The 15,506-nt window shown below is 40.2% G+C and overlaps 1 protein-coding gene across 3 annotated transcripts in view; it reads left to right on the top strand.

The window, feature by feature from the left end:
• Positions 1-15,506, top strand: part of TBC1D32 (TBC1 domain family member 32) — an 804,546-nt gene that overhangs the window by 109,687 nt on the left and 679,353 nt on the right. For all 3 annotated transcript variants that reach the window (XM_069235394.1, XM_069235395.1, XM_069235396.1), the window contains 2 exons: positions 4,490-4,593; positions 6,987-7,048. In XM_069235394.1, coding sequence (XP_069091495.1) covers positions 4,490-4,593; positions 6,987-7,048 — 166 coding nt within the window. The remainder of the gene's footprint in view (positions 1-4,489; positions 4,594-6,986; positions 7,049-15,506) is intronic.

The raw sequence follows: 15,506 nt of genomic DNA, 5'->3' as shown, positions 1-15,506 counted from the left end.
CAGTAGTAGATTTAAATGTGTATTTCGTAATTACAATTGGCTTACTTTTATGTGGGCAAGTGTTAGCATGTTACTCCCTGAACCTATCCTTCAACTTCTGTTAATCATACCCCTTTACTAGTAATTATTCACCATTTTCCAGCCATTCTCTTATCCCTCCAACATTTACTACTAAATCCTGTATACATATATGCAGAGATCACCGGTCAGATGTTTGTGAATTGCATTTTGAAGTATGTAAAGTAACATTGCTTTACACACTCCAATAGACCACTATGTTTGTGGTTTGCTTCCCTAATCCTAACATACCATCCATCACTGAATTTACCAAAGTTCTAGCTAACATCAACTTTAGAGAATTTGTAGGTTGAGCAGAGGCTTTCTCTCGGTATTGGTGGTGTGTGGGTTTGACTGCTGCTGTGTTAATGCATGTCCTGCTATGAAACGCCATTGGCAAATTTGCGGAGGCTTCAGGTAAATTGATGACTACTGAGGGTTCCAGTATCAGTCCACCAGTCACACTGGAACCTTCAATGTTCATGAGGTCCTTTGCCAACTTCTGCATTAGCGTTCACCATAGTCTGATTCTGACATTGGGATTTCATTCCAATGTCAGAATCAGACTATGGTGTTCCTCCCTATTTAAGGTTTGTTATTCTATACAGCTTTTTTAATATATACAGAATAAGTTCACTTGGAATCTCAACTTGAGTGGATGAATCTACTTTGCCTTTCACAACTAGCAGAGAGATGTGCAATCAGTAGCATCATGTCAGTGAAGCACTTGTATGGCCAGGTTGTACTCCCGGCCTGTAATTAGCCTCGACGTGGAGAGCATGACATAATTGCTCCTGTCCAAGAAATGTATGGATGTTTTTAAGATGACTAGTGGTACTGAACAATTCCTTACCACAGTGTGGTACTGACTGTGAGTCAGTATGGGTGAGCATGCAGGTGAGCACACACTGAGATCCTCTCTGGTGAGCCGCAGAGAAAAAGGTTTACATATGTAACAGTGCAAAGCTAATCAGCACAGAGAAGGCTGCTGATGTCTGAGGAGCACCTATTAGCAGAGGAAGTGGTTGGAGGGGGGAACCACCTTAGGAGAACCATATTAAGAAGTCCGTTTACAAGAGAAAAATGGGTTGACCTGGAATCGTTGGGTAAACTGCAGAGATCACAGTCACTTTTGGATTGGGCTTGGGAGCTATCTCTGCAGCATTGATGTGATAAAAAAACATAAATCAAAAGATGGGACTGACTGTTGTGGGAGGGAGTCAGACTCTTAACATTGCTCCCCCTAGTATGTCAACTTACCGGTGATATAAATAGGAGGCTGAAATAATGTTTGTCCAAACTTCATACCACACTTTAGCCATTTGTAAATACTGTAAATATTAGTGGATAATATTACTTAATTTAATGACTCTGTTTAGCGACATGATGCTTCATACCACAATTTACCCATTTTTAAATACTGTAATTAACTGTAGATACTATTATTACATTTAATGACTCACACTACTGACCTCCGATGTGAACTCAGGGCCTACATTTTTCTAGAACTGAGCATTTAACTGGAAGATTGTCACTGCCTCTCAAATCCGCACCAAAGGTGTCCAAAAGCTGAAATGTAGGATGAATGGGCTGCAAGCAGGTTTATGATTTAACATGAAGGAAACTGATTCCCTACCCCTTCCATTTTCAGAGATGATTTTTTTTAAATAATGCTGTACTAAAAGGAAGCAGTGGTGGATCAAGAGGCTGGGTAACAAAATAAAAGGTACATTAGATTATGTCGATTGCCAAAAGACATTGAAGGTCTATGCCTGGAAAAAATAAGGAAAAAATGTTCCCTGGTGATTTTCAAAAGAAACTTTTTAAAAGGACACTGATTAAAATCATAAAAGAAACTGTCAGAAGGTAAAAGTAGAAGGCATCCACATTGTCATGCATAGAGTTATATTGTGGTTTGGGATAAACAGAGCAAATCAAACTATTAGCAGATTAGTATAAGTACATATAAATAAAGTATAAAAGTAATAATACCAAAGTAATAATACCAAAGATTACCCGAGCAATTTTCATATAGAAATTGGATGGCTGGAAAACAAATGGTGCATAGACCTATCTAAAAGTTTGAATTAGAGGTATTGAAAGTTATAAGTTAGAGTTTTAGTTCCGATAAGGACTCGAAAAGCCTAGTGTACTGCTGCAATAAAATTAGACTAGAAACTAAATACTAACACTTTTTTCAAAATATTTTTATTGTTTATGCATAGTAACAGGTAAAAGAGTATGAAGGGCATTTAACAGGACACTTATTTGCCCCCAGAAATGTTACAATTAACGAATCCAGTGATGGTGTCCCCATGAATGGCGAGGTGAATACACTTTTACAGACATATGCCATAGCCTACGACACCCCCAAACAATAAATTACAACAAACTGGCTGGCTTCAAGCATATCGAATTTAACACAGTTGGGCCCCCAACAAGAGGACAGGGACACCCGAGAAATCCCATTATGCACATACATGTTTACCACATTTTATAAAACTTTTGACAGCAGCTCTTAGTAGCATAAACTTCATTCGAGAGTGCAGCTGTGGTCCAGGCCACGCCTTCACTCTCTCATGCCAGAGGCTTTGATGCCTTGCACCTCCTGGCAATATCTCTTTTGATTATAAGGTAGCCAATGCCAATGATTTTGTGATGTGCCAGTGTGCCCTAGACTCTTCCTTCATTATTCCCAGTAGAGTCAGAACACTAACATTTTGTATAGGAACAAATAAGATGTGATATGATTTGGGCTTCAGGTAGCGGCATACCAGATTACTATAGCTCACAGAATCCTTTAATAAAAAGTAGCCTTAACCAAATCTAAGCTCTGTTATGTATAGTATAAATCTGCTAATATTGGCACAAGTAAGTGAGTTATGAGCTGTCAAGCTTGGACAAAACAAGTCACACACTTGTACTGATTTAGCCTCATTTGTGTGTTTTTATGTCCATCATTTGGTGAAAATTCCTATGTACAAATAAAAATGACTAGACTTACAAATGCCTAATTATTTAGGTAAGTTTCCGATTCAGTCTTTTTCCTGATATATCATACAGGCGTTCGCTAGTACTTCAGTTGCCAGGATGGTATGATGATTCTTTGCACATAATAATTTCAGTCTTTTACAGAAAAATTGTACTTAGGACATGTCTTTCAATGTGACATGCTTACTCCAGAAAAAGTACCTTTTAGTTTAGAGAAGAAGTTGTAAGTTAACGTGGGAAAACATGAAGACCATGTTAATTGTACCACATTACATTTTAATCTCTAAGTTAACAGCTTCAAAATGTAAAAATGCTGGCATGTCGGTTCCTGTTTTTTTCATATCAATCTGTGGTTATTTGCATGTCTTAAGATGTCAGTATGGAACAGAGAATTAGTCCAGATATAATAGTGATGCTACTTGAACCGTGTGTTAAGTGTGACTTGTAGAGTGGTATATGCAAAGCAGAAAATAAAGTGGAGGTACGAGGGAAGACGCAACCAAATAGGTTCATGGTCTGGAAGAGACCTTTGATGAAAGATTGACTTCAAGGTCCACCTGCCTCCTTCCCTCATGGAGCGCTAAATCAGATGCTCTTAAAGAAATGTGAACATAGAGACTAAATGGGTCGGTATGTATGGCATGTATGAGTACGGTGAATGGAAGTTTCACAATTGAATACACACAAATAGAATACTAACAGGATCCTTGTGTGGTTCTGACAAAAGCCAACTAGCCCCGTAAGGCATTGGTGTGATGGATGAAACATGTTGACCCAGGAATGCAGAAGATACTAATTTCCTTAGTACATTCCCACCTGTTTCTAACTCTATCAGGGTGTCCTTTGAAAATAAAATTAATCCTCAGGACACCCTAGACTATTTTAAATCTAGGATCCCACCCAATAACCATAAAGCTCCCTTGGCTCCCAAGGTTGAGCCCATCCAGATACCCTATGTATTTTAATGAAGAATCTATGATGAAGCATATCACTTGGAATCCCAGTGGGTGAGAGTCCTTTTAATAACATATGATGATCCTCTTGGGCTGATATGGAGAGATAGGCTAAGCATGGTGGTGGTTCCCTCTTGTAGTTGTTGTATGGTTATATGTTTACGAGGGTGAGCAAAACCCTATATCTCTTCTCACTCATTCCTTCTTGGAGTGTAGAAATTAAAGTTATGGTATGAAGCTTAAAACTTGCTGGCCTGTGAAGTCTCACAACTAATGTACTGTACTTTCTCTATACTCTTTGTGCTGGTCCAGTAAATGCTACCACAGCTGAAAATGTGCAGGCCTTCCTGCTGGAGCAGTACTGCGGCAAAAACCTTTTGTGTCCATTTTGTTGTGAAGTGTGAGAGAGACAAATTAGTGGCCTATTAACCGATAAAGCAGCTCAGAAAATCACCATATTTTTTTAATTCTATTTTTTGTATGTTCAGCTAAACATTTGGAGATCTTCTTTGCATCTGGAGAAAACCAAATTCCTCCTCTTTCTTCAGGTGTAGACATAACGGATCTTGAGATTGTTCGTTTGCTGAAGAAGGTATGGTTGATTTTCATTATAGTTCTATTCAGTAAGAGATTTTCTGTTAGTGGGTGGATGGAAAATTTCTTCATACTATTGACGTATTCTTGAAGCATGTTGTACATTGATGAGGTAAATGCCTTTTTGTCTAAAGTTGGTGATTGGGTATTGTGAAGTGTTTAGCACTACTTTAAATGTGTTCAAACCAAGGTTTATTAGGTATTAATTTAGCGTGAAATGTGGAACTACTCATAGTTGATTGATAAATTGAGAACCTGAAATTTAAAAGGAACGTCTAAATGGAATTCGCATATAGGGAGTTTTGTCAGCACGTTACTGCTGCTTATTCTACTATCATGTAACAAACCTCTTCAAATAAACTCATTCTTACTAACTCTATTTACACACTCAATCAGTCAATGTAGTTTATTTTTGGTGTAGAAATAATAAAAAAGCAGTTAAAAGAATTAAAGTAAATGCAAAGTGAAAGGCATGAATACCAATAAAAGATTATAACATTAACTAATATCTGAGCCTGAATAATACAGTTTAACACTTTAGAAACAGACATAAATTGCAACTATGCTTATAAAACATATCAATAAGCTCATCCCAAATTATTTTATGTGGATATCATCAATCTGGAATGAAGTGGCTTCTAAGGGACGTCAATATATTTGGAAGAGGCTAAGGTAAGAGCAGGAATGGGTACGTTAACATGTTTTCAGTTCCCCACTAGTTTTATGTACTGTAGTTAATACTGTAGTTACCTCTTTTATCTGTATCCTCCTGGTGTCCTTTTGTACTGATGTCCACCAGGAAGGGTTAATATTTTCTTCTTTGCAATTTCAAAATGAACAGCAACCAGAGAGAGGGCGACTGGGACACTTGATTTGGTGGTATTGACAAGTAGCAAGACCTCGAGCTTAAATTTAAAATAAAGAAATGCTATACAATGTAGTTCAATTATCTCCATGTGCAACTCCCTGTTGGGTACACCCTAATGTCTCCAATAGTTGGAACCCATGGGACTGGCTGCAGTCTTCTCAGTCCCCTGTCAATCGACCCTGTAGGCTTCTTCAGCTATAACCTTAATGTTAAGCATAATAACTTTCTTACTTAAAGAAAAGATCAGGCAAACATTTTTGTCAAACAACTTCTGTAATCTAGCAGACCATGGAATGGAAGTTCCCATGATCTGTCTCATGGTATCTCTGAAAATAGCCAAATTATTAGAGCTCCACAGCCAGATGGAAAAGGGCAGCTGTCTCCGGCTTGCTACACACTGAATATCCATCCCCCTTAATTTTATTAGAAGTGAAGGAAAGGCAAGGAGATGCTTCAAGAACAGATTTTTTTTGCTGCCCATTTGTAAATTGGTGCTAGTTTCCTAGACCTCAACCCTATCTGGGGTCATGCCCTGTTACATCAGGCCAGTACCTTCCCTCCCATACTATGCACTCCTTAAATTGGCCGCCATGCACTAGGCCAAGACAGGAGTAGATTCTGCTTACAGCTTTTCATAAGAAAAGAAAGGGAAAAAAATGTCAGGTGGCTGGACGTTGGCCCTTCTCATCACACACATCTTACTTTCTCTGTCCTTTTATCTACCCACATCGTGTCTTGTTCACAGACCCGCCCACAGTTTCCTCCACAGATACTGTTCAATGCCTCATACACCTATCAAACACATCCCATGATAGTCTCTGATGTAGCAGCCCATTATCTGACCACGTCCTTGTGCCTTTTTCCGGTTAAAGAATTAAAAAAATAATGAATTATTCTGGTAAACAGTCCCTTTTGATGTCACAGTGTAGTAGATTAGTACACTGAGTTGGGCATCTCACGTGGATTGTTAACTTAATTTGTGAAGCCCACAAGGTAAGTTGGGCATGTTCAAAGCTCCGGATGTCTCTGCCAAATCAGTGTAGTGATGCTGGAACTGTTTATTGAATGTGGTGCTAAAATCATTGTTTTAAATCGCAAAATGCATACCAGGCATAAAAGCTAATGCAACTACGTTCAGTGAGTTGTGGGCGCTAAATTATTCCTGCGCACTTGTAGTTGTGTTGTAGGTGATGCAAGCAATAAGCCATAAGATGACATGTGTGTGGAACGTTACAATTTTGCTTTTTGCACACAGGATTAAGCAGAAAACATATGTTTATCTGTCTTTAGATTCCAAATGTTGAGATGCCAGTTGAGGCGGAGCTTTGCTCGTGAATAAATAGGATATCATTGCAAAACATTCAAAAAGGGGTCTATGTATTCCTCAATGCTGCTTTACTTCCACTATATTATTTGTGCTGATCAAATTATAACAAATAACCTATAGAATAATGTCTTCAAGCATAAAAGCTCCAATTAGACTGAATGGAAAGCTAACTACAGTTGCAAATATCTCTCCACAGATCCGTCTTCTTAATGAGTACCAGAGGGAAGCACCGACTTTCTGGATTCGTCATTCAGAAAAGTAAGATATCCTATAGCTGACTGTGCTTATTTGGGTTGTTACGTCGTGGAGCTGTTGTTTGAGATCTGCAGTAACAAATATTGTAAAATTGCCAACTTTGCATGTATTTCAAAATTATCTTGTGCCCAGAGATTTGTTTGTGGACAGTACTTTTGAACGATGTCTCAACTCATGGTGTCAATGCAAAGACTTAATTGGTTAAGAACGGTCTACTGTGCATTAGAGCACCTTGTTCATGGCGTTCTTCTGGCTCTGAAACACAGTAACCACTCATCTTTATTCATTTAACTCATAAATTTGAATCCGTCTGACCAAATTAGCAGAGAAACCTGCGGCGATCAGTTGACTGAGACCACAACTATATCTTAGTAGTTTTCCTGGCCATTTCTAGTACACAGCAAATCAGCTGACCTCTCATTTTACTTCTATCCATAGTCTGCTTTAGATGTGTTTGGCATGCCTAACCGATTCCAGCCCTCTTCTCACCTTAACTGGTGCAAATGAAGGTGATTTGTGGGTTTGTTTCGGCAGCCCACATCTATGCTCCTTTTCAACTCACGAGTACTCTGTAGTGTTTCATGGAACCCACCCAGGCCTTTGCCTCAAAGAGCAGGCAAGATTGGGAGCTTTGAGTGTTATATGACGTCTGGAGCAGAGGATACGTTTCAAATTAGGCTTTCTGTGGAATTGTTCATCTTTTGTGTTAAATTTCCTTGAAATTTGAATCTTTTGTGTTAAATTTCCTTGTAATGTTAATGTTCAGAAAAAGCCTTCCTTCAGCAGCTCTTCAGATAATCAAGTTGAACCCAGGGCTCATATTGGAGAGACAATCAGTGGCATCTATAAAATGCATGTTACACACATCCCGATTTCCTCACCATCTCAGTAATCAGATCACAGTAATTTGTTGTATATGCTGACAAATTAAGGTTGTCCAATAATCTAGTATGAGTGTTTTCATTTTAAGAAGTTCCAGTTTGAGTCTTAATCGTACATTTGATAAAGCAAACCATTTCTGACACGAACACAAGATAATAATTCTGAAAACAGTCCAGTTAATTTCTTGATGGCGTCCTAAAACTTTACATATAATGAGAACATAATGAGAAAATATGGTAGAATACATTAGCATTCGGGGTCTCACAGACCTCTTCAGGCAACTTTGGGGAAAAAAAGGTTTTTGTGGGATTAAAGTAGTGTACTAGAAATCATTCCTCTATTTCTCTCTTGCTCTTCCGTCTCTCTTCCGACCGCCATTCCACATCAGAGACCCACTAAATGAACCTATCTGTGGTGGACGTGCATTCCTCTGAGAGACTTTGTTGTGTAGGAATCTTACTTCTTGACTCCAACAGAAACTGTTAGTTTTCCTAACTGCTCCGCACCTTTGCTTGGGCATTCCACCTGTAGTGAAAGCACCTTATCCTTTTTCCTAAATACATCAAGCTCTAACAACATTCTTAACGAGAAATGATCGCTGTCTGTTTAGACAAAAGCCTCACCGATAAACTTCTCTCTAGAGCTAACAAATATATTTAGGCCACCTTGCTTTAGTTAGTCCGATGCACATATTTCTGTTTGTGTTCAAATGCTGTTCTCCAATTGAGCTACTTTAATGTTTCTAAGGTGTCTTGAAAGCTAATGTATCCTACCACCTTTGCACTTTGATTTCCCTTAGTCCATTAAAATATGTTAAAACCTTTGGATTTATACATTTTTCTAGAACCTGTACTGGAATTTGTTCTGCATATAAGGGGATTCGAAGCTTTTAATTAAACTAGACATTTGGTTATGTCTTTGTGTGTGTTAAATACACCTTTGATGCCCATGTGCACCGTCTTCCCCATTCCTAATTTCTCCTTCATTGATCTGCAATGATTTTTGTTGGGCATTTTTTATGTAAACAGGGGATGCTATCATTTTGTCCGGCAAGGTGCACTGTACTGCTGCATGTAACCACACAGGCTCATTTGCTCTCACTAGCAGACTTCCAAATGTGTTTCTTTGGCCATTTGGAACTCTGATCCCATAGCAGTGACAAAGGCGTAATTCAGTCGTGCCCAGTCAGTTCTGGTTGCAAGTGCTAGACTTTCACCCATGAGTAAGCACACTTTATCTCCAAAAAGCACGGCCATAGCCTTTGGTCATATACATTTTTTTTGTGCATAATCCCTGAAGAGAGACAGTCTCTGTTCACAGGCCCAGCCTCCATAGTGTATGCTGTGTCAATGATACCAATGGTGATGTGATGTCGCCAGTGAGAGCATTGATAATGTAATTTATAATACCATTTGTGATCTCATATGTGAGTTGGAGCAATGCATTTAGGGGTGTATGGTTCTGTAACTCTCAGTAACTGATGAATGTGAGTGTGTTTTAGATTTTTGTTTGTAATTATAATGTTCCGTCTGGTAACATTAAGTTTTGGGAGGGGCAAGGATTTATGTTTCTATAGGAGATTTTTTTATCCAAGTAAAAACCATAAAAGCATTTAGACAGTTTATCAGTTGAAAATTTTATTTTGATATGGTGTCTGGGCAGCGCTGATACTGGAGGCAAGAGCATCATAACTGAAGCATTTTACCATGTCCTGTGCACAGTTCCTTTTGACACAAGAACTCATTGCACATTCTTTCAGGGTAAAGTTATAATGTGCTTCCTGAACCCCCACTACTCATGGCAGACGGCTCGGCTGAGTGTTGCTTTTGGGGCAGTGGACCCAGACCTAAAGTGTAGCCTTTAGCCAAGGCCGTTTGGCCACATATAGTGGTTTCTTCCCAAGGAGCCAATGAAAATAGGTTTTGGACATGTGTTATGAGCAGTCAGCACAGTGGTGGGTGATTTAGCCAAGCCTTGCTCCCATACCGCATGCCCTGAAAATCTATTGTGCATGATATTTAGTTTTACGCAGCAGGCTCTGAGCACATGGAATGGCATTTGGCCACACGTACAACCAAAGCCACTTTGCAGAGCCTTCAGTTGCGCACCTTTTCGCATCAAAACTGTAAGTCTATGCTTTTATGCTGTTCCACAGCTTTCGGCATGTTCATTGAGGAGTGGTGTAGCGCAATGCCTTCGACCACCCTCTGTCCCTGGTCCTTCTGTTCTCTTATTATTTTGCCACAGAGGGCATTTCTTTATTTTTTAAATATTTTTAAAGTCCACGGACTTAAAAAAAATGGTGGGAGAACTCGGGGTACCATTTTTGAGAGATCTTGAACCATTCCAAGATGACGACTGTGTGCTACCGTTATGAAATTACAACAAACACTTCTGAAAAGAGGATCACTTTTTCAGAAATACTTTTAAGAAGATTACTGATTCCTGCCAGCACTATGTGGAAGAGTTACATTCAAGAACTACTTGTGGAAATTGACAGGTTCAACAAAAGTGTTCCTGAACAGCTTTGCACTCACGAGGGCCAAATGTTAACAATCATTCAACGATATCAATGAGTGTTTTACTCCAAGGTCTAACGTGCATACCTTCCATGTACCCTTGCTTCGAAGATTTTTTTTCATCTCATGGCAGCTGTTAAATTTGCAATGATATGCAGACAATCTGCAATCTAACACTATTATCCGCCAATGGTGTGTGCATTGCGCAAAGATGAAACTGTCTCCTCTCTGTCAGCCTGCTTCATTCATTTTAAGTTTTAATTATCGTTGGTAATTAGTCCAGGTCGCTAGTCTGATGGTCCAATTATACAAAATATTAACAATTCAGCCTCAAATGGCATCTGTTTTGTAAGGCTTCTGTCTCAAAAACGACTTCACAGATAAACATCAAAGAAACAAAAAGCATCTATTCTGAGCAAAGTTTTATCTCAGTGCGAAGTTTATTGTAATGCCTTGCAAAATGTTATGCTATATTAGAGCACAACAATTCCTATGGAACATAAAATAAGAAATGCCACTTTTCTATCAGCCAAATATATTTGCCCTCCTTTTTCTTCATCATTCTGCATTAATTTAAAACAAAATGACTTAACAGGATGGAGCAAAGGTCTACCACATGTTGTGTGCATTTGTCCACAACGTTAAAGTTATTTGCAGTCAACTTGTTTTGATTTGCTATGGGCTAATCTTATCATGCATAACTACATTTAGTTTACGGTTATGAACTTAATGTAGAATACAGCTGAAGTTACCCAATTATTGTTAGCTAGGCAACCATAATGCTCCCACGTGCACTGTTAATTACGTTGCAAATGATCTCACAGATGACATCATAAATGAAGTGACATTTTGTATGGTGAAACTGATGAAATCATATGACTTAACATGTGATGACAACCACAGTCAGCCCAATTTTTTTTTTTTTTTTGTAGAGATGAAAGACCGCAGTTCCCCCCCAACCAAATATGAAAACATGCAGTACCCCGTACTGCAAGTAGCAGTCCTTCCAGATATTATATAAAGAAGAAAGCCTGCAACCATCACCTGACAAAATATATTTCCATGCATTTTATAGAGGTATCCGATTATAGTACTACTATCTGCAGCTAAATATCTTTGCAGAGATTATATAGCAGAGAAATATTGTGCAGTTACCCTGAAGAAATTGATAGGCACACAGAGATGTGAGGTACCACTGCCAGCAAGTAGAATGCTGATACTCCAGAAGTTCAATAACTCTTCTTGGCTGAGCCAAGCAGTCTATGTAGGCACAATTTCCTTGTTTCCCTATAAACTGGGTATCATGTCATAATGTCCCTCCCATCCTTATGGGTTCAGACAACAGTCCTGTCTAGCAGGTTGTAGACTTCCTCTATGATCAGGGTCTCTTTCATTTTCTACACGTCAGGCTCTCTGCTATAGCTCCCTAATTAGGCTGTAGCCACCACACCAGACTAGAGGCTTCATAAACCCTAGGAATTGGCAAGGAGACTAACTGATTCATCCCTAGTGTCATAATCTTAGTTCAGCAGTGACTCCAGCAAATGCAATGTTTTCCTGCATATCTGTTGGTAATTGTGCTTTAATAGGCAGGACATGTTAAAAATGTTGCCATCCCATAATTTTAGTTCTACTGAAGGCAATCTATTTCTGCTTTCTTATTGTGGCTTTATACATAGATCTGTAATGTCTGTAATGGTTTAAACGTCATATATATTGCTGTCAGTGATATTTTGGTAAAACCTTGACATTTACTATAGCTTTTTCCAGACTCACTGCTGCTTTACAGTCAAAAATAATTTGTGGCTGACCTAAGACAATTTGAGTCATTGTTATGAAATGGAAAGAAAAAGCCCACAGCTCGCTAGCATCATAACATGAACAATTAATAGCCATGCAGAAAATGGAGAAGCTGAAAATAATAAAAGGGTTTAGGATTATGTCGGCTAAGAAAACACCTCAAACACAATCACAGTTTTCAAATCAGACTGCAGAAAGGCAGTCTAGATACAACAGAGGCTTCATCAGTTAATGTATTTCAAGTCGGTACAGTAATATGGCAGGGAGGATCATTAGAGTCTAACGAGGTAAAATATACTTTGTGAAGGAGACACCTCACAGTAGCAATACAGTAGTGAATGCTTTTGAGGTAATCTCTACATCCAGGCTTTTCATTGTTGGCATCTCCTTCTCTTTAGATGAATCGTAAGTGCAAAAGTCAACAAGGTACATAACTATGCAGAGCAAGAGTCTAAAAATAACTTTTGGATGTCCCTTTCTATGCATGGATGGACTCAGAAAAACATTGTGATGCAATGCTAGCCTAACATTCATTTAGTGTTGAGAAACAAATTGGTTTGTGTGCTGTCAATGGTGTATCACTTAAGAGTTTATGATCAAAAAGGATATATTCATAATCTAACAAAAGGCTGTTCAATGTTAATATGCCCCCGGTACACATAAACGTGTGAACATGTAATTGTCCAATAAAATTCATGGCAATTTTATCAGGACGTACACGAAAATAGAAGCTTTGTACACCTGCAAAAAGGACAGAGAATGTTCAAATTAAAACTAACCCATCCTGCACAGATTAGCCTTAATATGTATATGTATAGAAAAGTATAGTTAAGTTAATTACCTGTTCACCATATCAAGTAAGCATAGTAGGTACTGGTGTCACCTGTGTAATATTCACAAATAGCCTGTAATACATACAAGTTAATGTTTTAAAGAATAGATGCACAATGTCACGTTTATTAAATAGTGAGAACCTATGCATAGTGAGACAGGTGCACCCATGGACGGGGGTGGTGGCAATGTACACATATTGGGGGTCATTCTGACCCTGGCGGCCGGTGGCCGCCAGGGCCACCGACCACGGGAGCACCGCCAACAGGCTGGCGGTGCTCCCACGAGCATTCTGACCGCGGCGGTTCAGCCGCGGTCAGAAGCGGAAAGTCGGCGGTCTCCCACCGACTTTCCGCTGCTCGGGGGAATCCTCCATGGCGGCGGAGCGCGCTCTGCCGCCATGGGGATTCAGACACCCCCTACCGCCATCCTGTTCATGGCGGGAAACCCGCCATGAACAGGATGGCGGTAGGGGGTGCCGCGGGGCCCCTGGGGGCCCCTGCAGTGCCCATGCCCATGGCACTGCAGGGGCCCCCGTAAGAGGGCCCCGCAAAGTATTTCAGTGTCTGCCTTGCAGACACTGAAATACGCGACGGGTGCAACTGCACCCGTCGCACCCCTGCAACTACGCCGGCCCAATTCTGAGCCGGCGTCCTCGTTGCAGGGGCATTTCCTCTGGGCCGGCGGGCGCTCTTTTGGAGAGCGCCCGCCGGCCCAGAGGAAATGTCTGAATGGTCAGAATCAGGGCCATTGTCTTTTTTGCAATGCTCGGTTATTATTATGTTACACCAGTGTTCTGTCTCCTAAATCTGTGAGTGCTCTGTCGATTTGATTGTGGTTGGGGTTCACAGTGAGTAGGTGGCTTCTTTTACTTATTCATAGGTTTATTATTATAGATTGGGCAACATTTCCTTTTGTTACAGTAAAGTTTTATTTTCCAGACTAGCATGCCTGGTAAACTTGTGACTTTGACGTGGAGGGAAAGGTCACATCATTGATTTCCCTCTTGATCTCTACTGAATTTCAACTTGCTCCGAACATTTTGATCAGAAAAGAGCTTAAGTGGGGCAACTAATAAATGTTGGTTAAAATCAGTGCTCAGATAACGAAAGCACTCAGCCTGAATTTCTGTACCTGCATCTTTTTTTAAAAGAAATACCTTATTGTTTTTGTCAAATACAAACCGGCACCAACAGATACCAGACTATATACGATCTTCCATCCTGCCACATTAAAGGATCAGTTCTCACATTAAAATCAAATGAACATAACATTTATAGTAAGTCCAGTAAGGTGCTAACCAGGTCCATTGGTGTTCCAGTCCCCCCTCCAATCCTGACTTTCCATCACACTCAGTGTATTAAAGGAGTAAGATCATATTCATGCTACACCTCAGCAGGGTCTGAAGACCGCTCATCTCCTGACGTGGACGGATAATGTATCTTCTCTGGATTGATAAACGTGTCCAATAACCCTTCCCAGTCCTCAAGATATTCCTGGGCTTTGTCGTCATACCTAAACCTTCCCAAGGGGACCTCCTCTACAGTGGCCCGTTCACCCACATCAGCCATTCAACTCTCCTCGCTAGATCCAATTTGAGCCACCCGCCTGTTGGCCAATAATAGCATCACATGCAGGAATTTAAAAGCCATTTTCTGGCCTTTTGGTTTGGGGGAATTCCCAAATAAGCAGGCAAGTGGGTCCATGTCTACTGGAATCTGCACCACGGACCTCTCACTGTCCAACACCTTCCCCCAATCATCAAACAGCCTCTGGACAGGTCCATGCTAAGTGTAGTTTGGAGGCCGCTGAGGTGGGACATTTAAGAAATGACAGTTCTACTAGAATCTGTTTTAAGCATCAACACTTTATGTACGATGAAGGAAAAGAAAGTGCAAGAGTTTAGAACTGGCATTTCTCTATACTGTTTTCACACGCGTACATGATCATCGCTAACAGACATCATCTGTCAGGACCCCCATGTCTTCCTCCCAAGCCACATTAGCCGGGAATGGGATATTCCTATGGTCAGCTGTCAATGCTTTGTACAACTGTGATAACAAATGATGGTTCACAGTCAGCTCCAGCAGGCATCTCAGGGTGAATGAGGTCGTCTGGCCAGGGGGAAAGAGGTCTATTTATCCCACACAATAGCGGTTGTTCTTGCATGCTGCAAGAATTTGCCCTGCCCTACATTGAAGCTGTCCTGTGTGGCTTCAAAGCCTATAAACTTCTGGTTAGGAAATAATTCTCCCAGAAGTTGCAACCACCTGTCCTCCATGCAGTGAAGTCGACTGAGGTGCCCACCAACCTAAAGGCCAGGAGATCCCAGAAGATCAAATCGCGGGTGAAAGGGGCTTTACCCGGGACATTTTTAGTGGTTCTCTCCCACAATGAAGCAGTGTGTCTAATCAGGTAGGGGACTTGTT

Source organism: Pleurodeles waltl, chromosome 5, assembly GCF_031143425.1.
Source record: "Pleurodeles waltl isolate 20211129_DDA chromosome 5, aPleWal1.hap1.20221129, whole genome shotgun sequence".
Taxonomy (NCBI): domain Eukaryota; kingdom Metazoa; phylum Chordata; class Amphibia; order Caudata; family Salamandridae; genus Pleurodeles; species Pleurodeles waltl.
Note: the sequence above shows the minus strand (reverse complement) of the source record. Positions and strands in the feature narration are given on the sequence as shown.